We start from the raw sequence: 15,634 nt of genomic DNA, 5'->3' as shown, positions 1-15,634 counted from the left end.
TCATGAAGTGGGATTTTTTTTCTCAGTTTCCAAAAAAATTCCCTCGAACTTAAAATTTCCCATACGGAATTTACGCGGAAAGGACCATATAACACCGAAAATCCGAAAAACATCGAAATCCCGATAATATCGAACATCGATGTTTTTGATTACGATACATCGGATACTCGATATATCGAAGTTTAAAAACATCGATGTATCGAACATCGATGTTTTCGTCTCGATGACCCATACGGAATTTACGCGGAAAGGACCATATAACACCGAAAATCCGAAAAACATCGAAATCCCGATAATATCGAACATCGATGTTTTCGTCTCGATTACATCGGATACTCGATATATCGAAGTTTAAAAACATCGATGTATCGAACATCGATGTTTTCGTCTCGATGTCCCAACCCTAGACTCTGTGGTCCTTTCCGCGTAAATTCCGTATGGGAAATTTTAAGTTCGAGGGAATTTTTTGGAAACTGAGAAAAAAAATCCCACTTCATGAGGAACCACAGACTATGTTTTTTTGTGGTTGATTCTCAAAATAAATATGTAATATACCACAGACTCCACAGAGGTATTTTTTTTATTTTTCAAAAACATCGAACATCGAAAGTTCGATGTTTCCATCGAAAGAAAAACATCGATGTTGACATCGTATCGTTTTTGTTCCGATGTATCGATGTTTTCAAAACATCGATGTCGATGTCCCAACCCTACCGTCACCCGTCCCAGTTTTATGTTTTATCCACGTCCACGCTGGACGTTTTTCAACTTCAAATACTTCAATGACAATAATGGAGCAGTTGTAAATGGGTAAAAATTAAATGGTCGATTAAATAAATGGTCGATTCCTTTGTAAAAAGTTGGAAAAAATCCAAATCTGAGGTCAAAACTCCGAAAAATTATAAATAAATGGTCAATTCTTATGTAAAAAGTTGGGAAAAATCCAAATCCGAGGTCAAAACTCCGAAAAAATAACTGTAAAAGGTGGAAAAATTCAATTTTCATTTTCTGTTCTAATGAAAAAGTTCAAATATGTGTGACGTCAGACTTTACGCCAGTTGTTTTTTTCGTCCGCTAGGTAGCGCCAGTATGCAAGCACGCTTGCGGAGGAGCAGAAAGAAATGCGCAGTAACATACATACGTGCACAAACACATTAATGCGTTGCCTGCGAGGGAGCTTTGCTCGGGACATTTGATGTGACGTCTTCATCACCTACGGGAGCGTATGCCGTGACTGCACAGAAACGTTTGCGCACAAACAAACGAAGCGGGAGTAATGAATTATGACGTCATTGCCTTCAGGAGCGTATGCCGTGACGTCAAACTTCACGATTTACCGGTATTTTTGACAGAGGGTCTGTATCTGTAACTGCTATGGTCTTATCGTCCCGAAGAGAGAAGGAAGAAAGGATAGGAGAAAGCCAGCCGTTCTGAGAACGAACATTATCCCATCAGGATAAAATCCGCCCCGGGCGGGAATCGAACTCGCGGCCTAGCGCTTACAAGGCAGACGCACTACGAACAAAGCTAACTAGGCTGGCTCAAAAAGTTCAAATTTTTAATCAAATTTCTTTTATTTCAAAAATGTTGCGCCACAAAATCCACAAATAATGTTAATGGCACGAGAAAAACACGACGTCAGACTTTACGCAGTTGTTTTTTTCGTCAGTTAGGTAGCGCCACTATGCAAGCGCGCTAGCGGAGGAGCAGAAAGAACTAAATTATTATCCTTACGTACAATGAAAATTTCTGGTAGTGTTAGTATGGGGTTAGAAATCTGATTAGTTCCTTCAGACGGATAAATGGGGATAATGCTAAATGAGCTTAGTGCCAAAGTTTGGTAACAGAGTAAAATTATGACTGGTTGATTCTTACGTAAAAAGTTTCAGTTTTTATTAGCCATTTAAAAGAAAAAGTTAAAAACGTGCAAAAATGATGCAAACAAATGCCGGTATTTTTTTATCTCGGGATCTAGAAGTAGATGAAAAAGGAAATAATCCCTTGTCACCCACTTATTTTTTCCTACTCTTTCAACGTGAAAACCTCACTTACAATACTTACATAATAAGGGCATAAGATCGATTGATTTTATTTCGTCCTAATGGGGGGCTGTGAATCAGTAAGCATATAAAATTATAAATAAATAGTCCCATGTATTTAAAATGACACTTGATTCTTAAACCCCAACAATTATTGTTCTCTCCATAATGCTATATATTATGCATACTCAAAAAACATCGTGCCAATATGGGTGAATTTTCCCCTATGCAAAGGTTTCAGTCCATAGGCAATACTGCTGGCGATGAGAAGATTGATTTATTCCCGAAAAATAAAACATCGGAGTTCGATGTTTCCATCGAAAGAAAAACATCGATGTTGACATCGATGTTTTTGTTCCGATGTATCGATGTTTTCAAAACATCGATGTCGATGTCCCAACCCTACCACAGACCACAGATAAGTCTGTGGTATTATTATAAAAAGTCTGTGGAAAGGACTTTCTTTTGTTTACAAGAGGGGTATTTTATTTATGTGATTTTCCCCTATGCAAAGGTTTCAGTCCATAGGCAATACTGCTGGCGATGAGAAGATTGATTTATTCTTATTTAATTGTCCATAGTAGGTAGGTCAAGTTTTTAGATAGGTGAAACGTATGTAATTCTTAGTTAGGTTGGCTGGTCCGCATACTGTGTAAAATGGATACGATATCCGTGAATGTAATATTTGGCACTGAGCTGATTTAGGATGACTGACATTGTTATGTGCGTGTAGGTACCCATATCCCATACCCACCCTGAGTAGCAAGAAATAAGAGAATTTTAAAAAACCAACACTCCGAGTTGGCGGCATTTAAACACAATTGAAGAATAATGTATTCACAATATGATGAACCTACTCTAAGTATTGGTACCTATACTATTCAGATGATCTCAAATCCAGAAAGACCAAAAGATACATACCTACAGGCATAAGTAAAACCTTTGTGTGTGTGTGTACTAGAAAACTTTATTCCATCGAATTATGATATTAGTACTATTTATGTAGGTACTTATCGAAAATGAGAAATCATAAAAAAGTATTTCATTGTCCAAACCATGTTATTGAAAACCTCCCAATGCTGGTACCTATACTATTCAGATGATCTCAAATCCAGAAAGACCAAAAGATACATACCTACAGGCATAAGTAAAACCTTTGTGTGTGTGTGTGTACTAGAAAACTTTATTCCATCGAATCATGATATTAGTACTATTTATGTAGGTACTTATCGAAAATGAGAAATCATAAAAAGGTATTTCATTGTCCAAACCATGTTATTGAAAACCTCCCAATGCTCTTCACTGTATCAAAGGCCATATAGGTAGATAAGTATCTGTTATTTTTGTTATGTTCATGTAGAGATTAGATTCTCAAACTTAGCAATAGAATAATGAGTTTTATTTATTCAAACAGTATAAGGAGCTATTGGAAATAATACGAGTCTCTACAATGACTTTCTCCTTACTATATATTATACATACAGTTCATCTTGTACATATAGACTTTTTTTATTACCTATTATTTTATAAATACCAATAGAATAATGAGTTTTATTTATTCAAACAGTATAAGGAGCTATTGGAAATAATACGAGTCTCTACAATGACTTTCTCCTTACTATACATTATACATACAGTTCATCTTGTACATATAGACTTTTTTTATTACCTATTATTTTATAAATACTTACGATTAAATAATTACTTTGTAAGTAAAAACCCCATGAACATCATGTGTATTTATAATTTAATTTATAATATATTATTTGTTGTAAAATGTATATGTTAAAAAAATTATGAAATGAAAAAAGAAGGAAAAAAGAAAAAGGAAAAAAATCAATTAAATAAAAAAAAACTCAATCATATTTGAAAAAAAAAAAGTTGTTCTTTTTACATTCTTCACTTACTTTCTTACTTACCTACTGTATGTATTCAGAATTAAATACGTAGTTAATAAATTAGTTATTAATTCAAGGTACCTACTGGGTTCAATTCCCAGAGCAGAGGTTTAAAATGTTCGTATTTACTTGATCACATATATCTCGAGAAAGGATTTGAATTTCGAAAAATGCTGAAACACGTGTTTCATTATATTCAGGGGAAAACATTTTCCTCTGGGTTTCATTTTTGCAACATTGTCAAGGGCGGCCCCAGGGGGGGGGGGGTCAATATTGAAAACTTAAACGGGAACCCCCAACTTTCAACACGACACATGAAAGACCTTGAAAAATATCTAAGTACTTTGGTAAAAAATTTGAAGTCAATTCCATAACCAGGGCCGGAGTTATGACCTTTTCAAGATTCAAGTCCGGCATGTTTTATTTCTTTGATAGGGGAAGCACCAAAAATAATGAAAACAATCTGAAAGGTGGTTTGTGCTTTGAATAGGTCACTTTTACACAGTATGCGGACCAGCCAACCTAACTAAGAATTACATACGTTTCACCTATCTAAAAACTTGACCTACTATGGACAATTAAATAAGAATAAATCAATCTTCTCATCGCCAGCAGTATTGCCTATGGACTGAAACCTTTGCATAGGGGAAAATTCACCCATACTGGCACGATGTTTTTTGAGTATGCATAATATATAGCATTATGGAGAGAACAATAATTGTTGGGGTTTAAGAATCAAGTGTCATTTTAAATACATGGAAATATTTATTTATAATTTTATATGCTTACTGATTCACAGCCCCCCATTAGGACGAAATAAAATCAATAGATCTTATGCCCTTATTATGTAAGTATTGTGAGGTTTTCACGTTGAAAGAGTAGAAAAAAATAAGTGGGTGACAAGGGATTATTTCCTTTTTCATCTACTTCTAGATCCCGAGATAAAAAAAATACCGGCATTTGTTTGCATCATTTTTGCATGTTTTTAACTTTTTCTTTTAAATGACTAATAAAAACTGAAACTTTTTACGTAAGAATCGACCAGTCATAATTTTACTCTGTTACCAAACTTTGACACTAAGCTCATTTAGCATTATCCACATTTATCCGTCTGAAGGAACTAATCAGATTTCTAACCCCATACTAACACTACCAGAAATTTTCATTGTACGTAAGGATAATAATTTACAAATAATACGTTGTTACAATATTTCATTCGTGTTTGAGTCAAAAAGAAAATCAATTTCCCTGAATATGAAGGTACAAACAATAATAAAACAGAAAAAATGTACCTACAAAATACAAATAAAAATAATGACTAGATTTTGGAGAAATAAAAATATACTCATTAAAATAATGTTGCTATACAAATACACAGCTTCATTAAATAATTTACACAAAATGAGAGGGGTTAGAAATCATACGTATACAATTATACATATATATACCCCGTGTTTTAGGTTATGGTCATGTACTGTGGATTCAATTGGTCTGTTCTGATCATCTCTCCTCTGGCATGTCTAAAATATACACAAGTAGGTACATAGGTACGTACCTTACATTTGTATAAAATTCGTGTCTCTTTCTAAAACTCAGAACCGGTTTAAACTTTTTAATAAATAGATAAATGAAATTTCCAAGAATATTTGGAATATACCCACCCTTTTCAATGGAATAGAAATACAAGAAAATACGTTATTTTTGTGCTTTCTAGGTGTTGTGGTTCTAGAGATAGAGCGATCAGTGTGTGAAATGTGAATGGATCTCGTTCTTATAATATAAGATTCGTGTCTCTTTCTAAAACTCAGAACCGGTTTAAACTTTTTAATAAATAGATAAATGAAATTTCCAAGAATATTTGAAATATACCCACCCTTTTCAATGGAATAGAAATACAAGAAAATACGTTATTTTTGAGACTTCGAGAAGAAATACAACGAGCTTTTTAATTGCTTGAGTATGCTAAAAATTACCACCGAAAAAATCAAATAAATACGTATTTTATGGTCACTCTACATACATATACCTACAATCTGTTTTTCTTTTGACTTTAGAAGGGACGTTTCTTAGGGGTCAACTTTAATATCTTAAAATATAACCAACAATTTCCAATGCACTACCTACATACATAGAAGACCTTGAAAATAAAGTACTACTTGGGTATGAGTTTGAAGTCAATCCCATAACGGAGGCTTGACTATAGATTTTTTCAGATTATAAAATCCGCCATGTTTTTTCCCCCTGATAGGGAAAGGACCCAAAATATTGAAAGCATTCTGAAAGTTGATTTACCTATGTTTTAAAAAAAATATTTCTGAAATTTAGACCCAAATATCGAATTTAAAATATCGGCCCTGATGGCCTCCGGAAGTGATAATGATTTTTCGAAATTTAATTTTTGGGTCTCAATTTCAATATGAACCATTAGTGGGACCAATTTGAAGCAGTAATCACCGATCAAAATGATTTCCTATTGTTTTAGTGCTTCTCCTGTTCGCGGAAGAACGTGAAAAAAGGAAAAATTGATTCAGCAATAACTCCGGCCCTGGTCATTAGATCGAAGTATAGTACAATGGAAATTGAGATTTTAAATTCGATATTATTTTGATGATTTCCTATTGTTTTAGTGCTTCTCCTGTTCGCGGAAGAACGTGAAAAAAGGAAAAATTGATTCAGCAATAACTCCGGCCCTGGTTATTGGATCGAAGTAGGTATAGTACAATGGAAATTGAGATTTTAAATTCGATATTATTTTCGCTAGCTCTAGATGACAGAGGAGAATAATGAATATGGAGTTGATCTGTTGCTCATGGCCAAAATCTCCACAAAAACCTTGCCGAGTAAGTAGCACAAAGAAAAAATAAATAAATTACAAACACTAGCAAAATCAACTTTTACGGACTTAAAACTTCAAAATCTCAATTACAAAATAATAAATAACTAAAAGAAAAATCTCTGAAGTACTCATACAGCTTCATAAACAGAATACACATAAAAAAACATTAATTGCACAGTACTGAGAAGAAAAAATATCATTCTGATTTGAACATTTTTCTTTGTATCGGTCTTTTGAAAAGAAAATTCATAAGTAATACACTATACGTAAGTATGCACACGAGTAAATATGTAGGTTTACCATTTACCATGTTTGTATAATCAAATTCTAGTCGAATAAATATATCAATAAGAGTTTTATTGTAAGTACCAAGGTACTTTTCTGATACAAACATAGTGTCCGTTCAAGGTAAAATTAAAAAAACGAAAGGGAAAGTTCAAACTTTAGCAAAATTATACATTGCAGATTTATTTTTGAAATCGAAGCAGGTGTATTTACATTTGATGTAATCGAGTCAAATCCATCAGATAACCAATATTTGATACCTACTAATGCTCGGTTCCATAGGATTAATACATATAAATCATTTGACAGCTTTATCATAATATTCCAATGAGACGTTTACATTTGATGTAATCGAGTCAAATCCATCAGATAACCAATATTTGATACCTACTAATGCTCGGTTCCATAGGATTAATACATATATAAATCATTTGACAGCTTTATCATAATATTCCAATGAGACGTGTTTTATGCTTTTATTAGGATAACTACTGAATGGTGAAACCGGGTGTAAAATAATAAAAAAATAATTTGGCACGCACAAGGTAAATAAACTAAAATAAAGAATAATAAAATGAAAAAGTAAAAATAGTAGAATAACATTGAGGAGCTCGATCACACTATCACCTAAATTTTAAAATTTGACATGAGAATCCCGTACTTTAGACTTAACATATCAAAGGCCCCCAAAAAAAAAAAAAAAAAAAAAAAAAAAAAAAATGTGTAAAATTTAAATTTGTACGTAATGAAGTTGAGAAACGTCCAGCGTGGATAAAACTAGGACTGGTGACCGATATATCGCCGGATAATGGAGGAGTTGCAAATGGGTAAAAATTATTAATAAATGGTCAATTCGTACGTAAAAAGTAGTGAAAAATCCAAATCTGAGGTCGAAACTCCGAAAGAATAACTGTTATAAAAGGTCGAAAATTCAATTTTTATTTTCCGTTCTAATGAGAGAGTTCAAAGATGTGTGACGTCAGACTTTACGCAGTTGTTTTTTTCGTCAGTTAGGTAGCGCCACTATGCAAGCGCGCTAGCGGAGGAGCAGAAAGAACTGCGCAGAAACGTATGCGCACAAACACAATAATGCGTTGTCTGCGAGGGAGCTTTGCTCGGGACATTTGATGTGACGACCTTAAAAAAATACAATACTTTGGTACAAATTTGAAGTCAATCCCATAACCAGGGCCGGAGCTATGACCTTTTTAAGATTAAGGTCCGCCATGTTATTTCTCTGATAGGGGGAGCACCTATAACAAATGAAAGCATTATGAAAGGTGATTTGAGATTTCAATGGGTCACTTTCATGATTCAGCTTGATATTCGGCCCCGAAATTGAGATTTCAAATTTCCCCCAAATAAGCCCAAGCCTTTGTGTGTTCGCATGAAAGATATGCCAGATTTCCTTTCCCTTTTAACAGACAGTGAATTTGTGCCATTCACGAGACCTAGAGCACCATGGTCCTTTCAAGTACCTGTGATCGATTTTTCTTTGCATTTAGATAATAAGGATAATATTCCTCCCACAGTATTCCAACAGCACTTCCATGATCTTGTTTCCAACAAATACTCTGATTCCGTTTTGTGTTTTACTGATGGTTCGAAAACCGCTAATTCTACTAGTTGCGCTTATTCTATTGGGAACCAAATTTATGCATTCAATTTGAATAAAATAAACTCTGTTCTGTCTTCTGAACTAATAGCCATACTACTCTGTATTAAAACCCTTATATTTCTGCCTAGTACAAATTATCAAAGGCCACGAAATACGTAATAATTTGGTATTCAAGTTTAAGGTCGACTCTTTAGATAGGCCCAGAGTTAGATATATTAAAGTCAATATTTAAGGGTATTTGAGTGAAATTTCGAGTGTATGGCCGCCATACACGCCTTATATGGACGCTACGCCACTGCCTATGTGTCTTTTCAAGATTTGAAATGGTTACTTTCAGGATTTATCTCGAAATTTGAATTTTCAAGTTACGTAAAAAAAGAGCTTGAGGTCTTCTCAGGATATTCAGCCCAAATTCCCTGGATATTACTTTTAGATTCCAATTTCGAGTTAAATTTCAAGTACCATTATATCAAGATTTCAAGCACAAATAGTATATTGGATTTCTTTTCGGTCAAGTAAGGAGCTATAATATTTCCGGCCTTGATTATATCAAACTTGAACCACAGTATTTGCCTTTTATTCAACATGATTTTGTTGAAAGAAAGTAAGGGGTTCTGGAAATAAAAGCTCGCGCTTTTTACATTTAACTCCAATTCAAAAATAAATCGAGTGGGCGTAAGCTCACACCTTGTATTATGCAGTGCTACAAAAAAGTATTGGATTGAACTTGTTTTTCACTTACTACGGTTAGTCTGCCCTTAAAATATTTTTTGATATTTCGCAAGAACACAATTAAAATATTAGGTAATGGGATCTCACAAGTCACAATAGGTTTTTATTTTTAATACAAAGGTCACTCTACTTTTATGATTATGGCACGCGTTCAGATATTTCCATGTACCTACTTGGCTGATGTACACATTTTACAATACAATAAACACTGGTTCTGCTTATACTTATTATTGCAACTTTGAAATTTATCCAAAAAACAATATCTAGGTAATATCTATTTTACTTTGCTTTTTCTTTACAACTTTGCACTTCAATATTGTTTGCATTTTTCCGAAATGAGAGTAAATAATCACTTTTCATTTTACTTTGCTTTTTCTTTACAACTTTGCACTTCAATATTGTTTGCATTTTTCCGAAATGAGAGTAAATAATCACTTTTCAAAAAAACATAAAAATAATTCTCAAAAATAATAAAATAAAACAAAAAATAATGCTAGTATCACGATAATGAAGACATTGAGATGTGACGGTATAGGACCAAGAGTTGAACATCACAATCAATGGCTGCTTCAACTTTTATTATATCGACCGGTAAACTGGTGTATCAAGGAACGGTTTGCATATTAAAACGCTCAGACCTCCATATAACGAGCAAAAAAACATAAAAATAATTCTCAAAAATAATAAAATAAAACAAAAAATAATGCTAGTATCACGATAATGAAGACATTGAGATGTGAAGGTATAGGACCAAGAGTTGAACATCACAATCAATGGCTGCTTCAACTTTTATTATATATAGATACCGACCGGTAAACTGGTGTATCAAGGAACGGTTTGCATATTAAAACGCTCAGACCTCCATATAACGAGAAAAAAAAAGCAATGTTTTGAGTCAGTTTTTTACAATCTATAACCCTATATCCAAATTTACCATTTATGGTTAAAATTAATTTTGTAGTACATTTTAAATAAAAAGTTAAACTAGCCAAAGTGACTATGGGGTCCTGATCAAGTGTGAAATACTTATTATGGCATGGATACTTAAATATGCCTCTTTTCTTCTGCTTCATGAAATGGAGACCAATGGCTTTTTTCTCAATATTTGTCTAGAATTGTTTCTCTCTTATTTATAAATACATATATGTATATATCTATAAATAAGTAAAAGATGTAGCTATTTAAATAGGTACCTATTCATATGAAATTAACATATAACACCCAAGTAAGCTTGTCTTCTAGAATTTATTCTCAGTTTCCAGTGTTGAATCATTTGGTTCATGAACTGGGGTGTTCAAATACAATACAAATGAAAATTGTTTTACCAACACATTTTACTTCCCATAGAGTGGAAAATATTTCACACTTGTTTTACCTACCAAACACAAATCAAAAAAGAACTAATACATTAAAATGAAAGGCATAAAAAGTTGTTCTCAAAGTGTAAGTTAAGAGCTATGGATTTAAATTTAAACATATATTTTGGACAAACGAGGACTTGTTACTTTAAGAGAAATTGGACAGAAAGAAGATGTCTTGTTCATATGGCACATGGTTTCAGTGGGTACTTTTTATGCACCATCCATGATTTAATCCCCAGTCACTCTAACACACGAGAAATCATCATATTGAGAACCACTTTTCAAAAGTGGGGGACCAAGTTACTTGTACAGTAAATAAGAAAAAACATAAAATACAATTCTAGGTAGGTACTTAGCATTCTAAGATGTAGGGTACAGTGGGGGGAGAGGTAGCGCTCACCTGGTGTGAGAAATGAGAACTAAAAAAATATAAATAAATAAAAAGAAAACATTACACATACATAATACCAATAATAAAATTGCTACAACATCTAAATTAAAAATAAAATCGAGATCTTTTCGTACGCTATTCAATTTGAAAACAGTCGTGGAATACAAGCGACTATGTGAGAACACAAAAGGTACGAGAGAAGGGAAAGTGGTTCTATGTGACAGATATAGGATGGTGTCCTTTGTTAGCTGAAGAGTGCGGAGGAGCAGGACTCTTGACCAGTTGATTTACACTAAGTGGATTATTAATATCATGAGGATTGGTACCCACTGGGTTGCGGGTAGGTAGAATGATAGGGAGAGCAGGCTTGACATCATAGATGTCCATGGTGTGAGGTGTCAGAGGGGACTGCAGTGACATACAAGGTGAAGCCAGACTACTCGGTGATGGGAGGATCATACTAGGGCTGGTTAGACTGGAGAGACCACTCAGACCTCCAGGACTTGATATAGATCCCATGTCATCATCCGGTGGCGTACCTATACTTCCACAACTACCCAAGTTATCTTCAGACTGATTCCCATCGTCCTTTCCTACGTAGCGGATGCAACGCTTCTTGCGTCTGGAAGAAACAACAAAACACACAACGAGTTAGTTAACAAAATAATGTACAATACGACGAGTATTTGTTTAAAATAAAAACTGCCTCGGAATTGTCGGATTATAGCAAAATAGTGGCAATGGTTCAGTCAGTTACATTGTTCTCTATTGAGTACATTACCTACAATATATTCACCACCTGGTGCAGAAAATGAGCTGTATGTATCATTTCGATGAAATAAATAGGTAATAGATACTACTTCGCAGTTGATTTTTTTTTATAATCTAACCATTTGTAAGGTCAAATTCCGACAATGATATAATAACAAGTGGGTAATAGATATATCTAAGAACTAAACATGTAGGCTAATTGAAATCTACGAAACACGAATGCGTGTACCTATATTGAAATTTCTTAAATATTCGTTCATGCACAACACAAAAAATTAATTGGAAAATGAGAAAAAAACACGAATGCGTGTACCTATATTGAAATTTCTTAAATATTCGTTCATGCACAACACAAAAAATTAATTGGAAAATGAGAAAAAAAAACTAATAACTATTAGCAGTAAGTCGTGCAAAATAATATAAATTAAATTAAATATACATAGAAACACACTGTCAATATTCAAATTAAGAACATAGGTGATGGCAGTAAAAGCACAATAACAACACAAGTCTCAATGATTTAGTTCATACACTCAACAAACTGAAAGAAACAAACAAAAAAGTTAAAACAAAATAAAATGAATTACTTAGTAGTTACAAACAAAATAGATTTGTAAACGCCAAGTTATTACTCTTAGGTACCAAGGAAGAAGTTAAGATGATACCCAGCTCCTTAGAATTGAGTTTCATCTGTAACTTTAAATGAGATAGAATTTGAGCAAAGGAGTGATTTGTTAAAAGGAGCATCGGATAAAGATATAATAATCATGTTACTCTCAAAAGTTACAATGAAGTGGATATTAGGTCTTTGAGGAATTTTCGTCATAAGTCAAACCTTACAGTCAAATTGTAATAGGTATCAAATAAAAAAAAGTACAAGCTAACAGAACAATATTGGGATTGAAAAATTAAACTCACAGAGTGAAAAATCAAAAAAAAAAAAATAAAAAAAAAAAAAAAAAAAAAAAAAAAAAAAAAAAAAAAAATCAGAAAAGCGATATTTGAGCTAGCGGTTGTTATTGAGAATCTATATTTTATTATTATTTCTAATTAATTTTATTAATATCAAATTATTGATATTTGCAGTACCTTCATCAAAGAAAAATTGATTGCTCCGTTATTTCAGTCATTAATGCTTAGTCTAACTAGAGTGTATCTGTATCTAGATCTAGGTTAAACTTCCTAGATCTATCCAAACCCCCCACCCAAAGTAGTACACTGTATAGTTTTCTGTTAATGAATTTGATTGGGTACCTATGCAATTAGGGAATTCTAGATTCATGCCAAACAACCGCTTTTGAGAAACAGTAACAAGAAAAATGAGAGAAAAAGTAGAGTAGGAAATATTATGTTTAGATAATTTTTAAAGGAAAAAGAAAAGAATCAAAATTTCAATCGAAAATAAATCAATAGAAAGACAAATGAAATAAATATACAATATTGATTTTGAGATATTTGTTGTTTTTAGGGAACTCACAGCATCTGGTGGTAGGAAGTTTAGTTTTATTAGAGATTTACGTACGTCGGCCCTTGAGGGGAAGATACATTGGAAGCCCCGTGTAGGAGAGGCCCTCCAGTCAGTACCAAATGAGCCCCTGTTCTCTCATCCGGGCTACAAAACAATCAATAGAACATCTTAAAATCTAATAACATAGTCAACTGTTAAATGATTATTTAACATTACTTATAAATGCACGCACACCACCTCACCTATCTCTATTTGAAATTTCATTCACTACAATCCACACTCACTTATCTTGAAAAGAAATTGTGTTTTGAGGATTTTTTTTCCTTCTAGAAAAGGAGAAAATAGAAGTCAGTATTACTTCATAGACCGGTATTAAGTGTACCTATCTACAATTTTGTCACAGGGTAAAATAAAAAAGGATTGTCTGAAATCTACATAATTAGATAAGTGTTAACGGTATTAAGTGTACCTATCTACAATTTTGTCACAGGGTAAAATAAAAAAGGATTGTCTGAAATCTACATAATTAGATAAGTGTTATTTAATATGTATGTAGATTGTAGATATACCTACAAAATAGTCGCATCGATTAATAAACAAATTGAATGACTTGAAAAAAGAACAAAATTCAGAAAATGTGTCCAATCAAAGCATGGAGCGAGAACGTCAAGAATTCGAAGCGCAGCCCGGCCTATATTAAGCTTAAACAATAGCAGAAACTGAGATTGGGAAACCTTACAAGAAATTAATTTAACAGCTGACTAATTGATATGAATGTAAGGAGAACCTAATAATAAGACAGCTTAATTTTGTTATTCATGTCTGTATAATAAAAAATTAGGATGAGGAAACTCTCAAGAAAGTAATGAAGTAAAAATAGATAGGTACCTAAAATATGAAGTAGGTACCAGGTTCTAAAAGTTAATTCAGACCATTGTATCTTGCATTATACATAATTTGTATTGTATGTATATTATTAACAACATACGAGAGTAATGAGTTAACAGGAGAGTGAGATTATAAAATTTTATGTGTAAGAATTTTCTCTCATTAAATAATCATCTAATTAAAAATAAATATATGTAGGTATATAAAAAAAAAAAACATTAGAGGTACCACAAAGCAATTTCTAAAAGTGTAGGAAGAAAAATTGGATGTGTGAATTGATCTAAGGTAAATCTAAGAGAGAGGGGTGAATCAGCTAATGAGTTGTTAGTTTTTGTACATGGTAAGTAATTGATATTAAACATAATAGAGCAGCTTTTATACTATAAAATTTATCATAGGTCTTTATTTTTGATGTTTTGTTCACTTTTTGATCGTTTCTGTATGTGAAAAGACACATTTTCTGAAAGTTGTTATCTATTGGATCACAGTTTCTCGGATACGAATCCATTACTTGAGCAACACTGCTGACAGACACTTAAGGCCGGGTCCACGAAGTGAGTTTAAACTCAGTTTAACTCTCGGATTAAGCTTTCTTAAACCGAGATTAGAACTTAAACAGAGTTTGAACTAACCTTGTGAACCCAGCCTTTATTATTAATAATTCGGGAAAAATGCTGAAAAATCATATTGAGTGAAAAATCATACTTTCTTTTTTACGTCAACCAATAAATTTCGTTTGCATTTTAAACAATAGCAGAAACTGAGATTGGGAAACCTTACAAGAAATTAATTTAACAGCTGACTAATTGATATGAATGTAAGGAGAACCTAGTAATAAGACAGCTTTTATTGTTATACATGTCTGTATAATAAAAAATTAGGATGAGGAAACTTTCAAGAAAGTAATGAAGTAAGAATAGGTAGGTACCTAAAATATGAAGTAGGTACCAGGTTCTAAAAGTTAATTCAGACCATTGTATCTTGCATTATACATAATATGTATTGTATGTATATTATTAACAACATACGAGAGTAATGAGTTAACAGGAGAGTGAGATTATAAAATTTTATGTGTAAGAATTTTCTCTCATTAAATAATCATCTAATTAAAAATAAATATATGTAGGTATATAAAGATTATAAAATTTTATGTGTAAGAATTTTCTCTCATTAAATAATCATCTAATTAAAAATAAATATATGTAGGTATATAAAAAAAAAACATTAGAGGTACCACAAAGCAATTTCTAAAAGTGTAGGAAGAAAAATTGGATGTGTGAATTGATCTAAGGTAAATCTAAGAGAGAGGGGTGAATCAGCTAATGAGTTGTTAGTTTTTGTACATGG

At 32.7% G+C, this 15,634-nt stretch overlaps 1 protein-coding gene and 2 long non-coding RNA genes across 3 annotated transcripts in view; 1 reads left to right on the top strand and 2 right to left on the bottom strand.

Annotated features, from left to right (window-relative positions):
• Positions 1 to 1,723: 1,723 nt before the first annotated feature.
• Positions 1,724 to 3,096, top strand: LOC113472481. The gene is made up of 2 exons (XR_003394766.1): positions 1,724 to 2,273; positions 2,554 to 3,096. It is a non-coding gene; the product is annotated as an uncharacterized LOC113472481 (long non-coding RNA).
• Positions 2,559 to 3,865, bottom strand: LOC113472477. Its single transcript, XR_003394761.1, has 3 exons — positions 3,709 to 3,865; positions 3,126 to 3,555; positions 2,559 to 2,911 (listed from the first exon to the last, which is right to left on the bottom strand). It is a non-coding gene; the product is annotated as an uncharacterized LOC113472477 (long non-coding RNA).
• A 6,345-nt stretch (positions 3,866 to 10,210) lies between these two features.
• Positions 10,211 to 15,634, bottom strand: part of LOC103521547 — a 47,080-nt gene continuing 41,656 nt past the window's right edge. The window contains exon 10 of the mRNA XM_026832208.1: positions 10,211 to 11,782. Coding sequence (XP_026688009.1) covers positions 11,374 to 11,782 — 409 coding nt within the window. The 3' untranslated portion in view covers positions 10,211 to 11,373. The remainder of the gene's footprint in view (positions 11,783 to 15,634) is intronic.

The sequence above is a fragment of the Diaphorina citri genome, unplaced genomic scaffold (genome assembly GCF_000475195.1).
Source record: "Diaphorina citri unplaced genomic scaffold, Diaci psyllid genome assembly version 1.1 scaffold75, whole genome shotgun sequence".
NCBI lineage: Eukaryota > Metazoa > Arthropoda > Insecta > Hemiptera > Psyllidae > Diaphorina > Diaphorina citri.
Note: the sequence above shows the minus strand (reverse complement) of the source record. Positions and strands in the feature narration are given on the sequence as shown.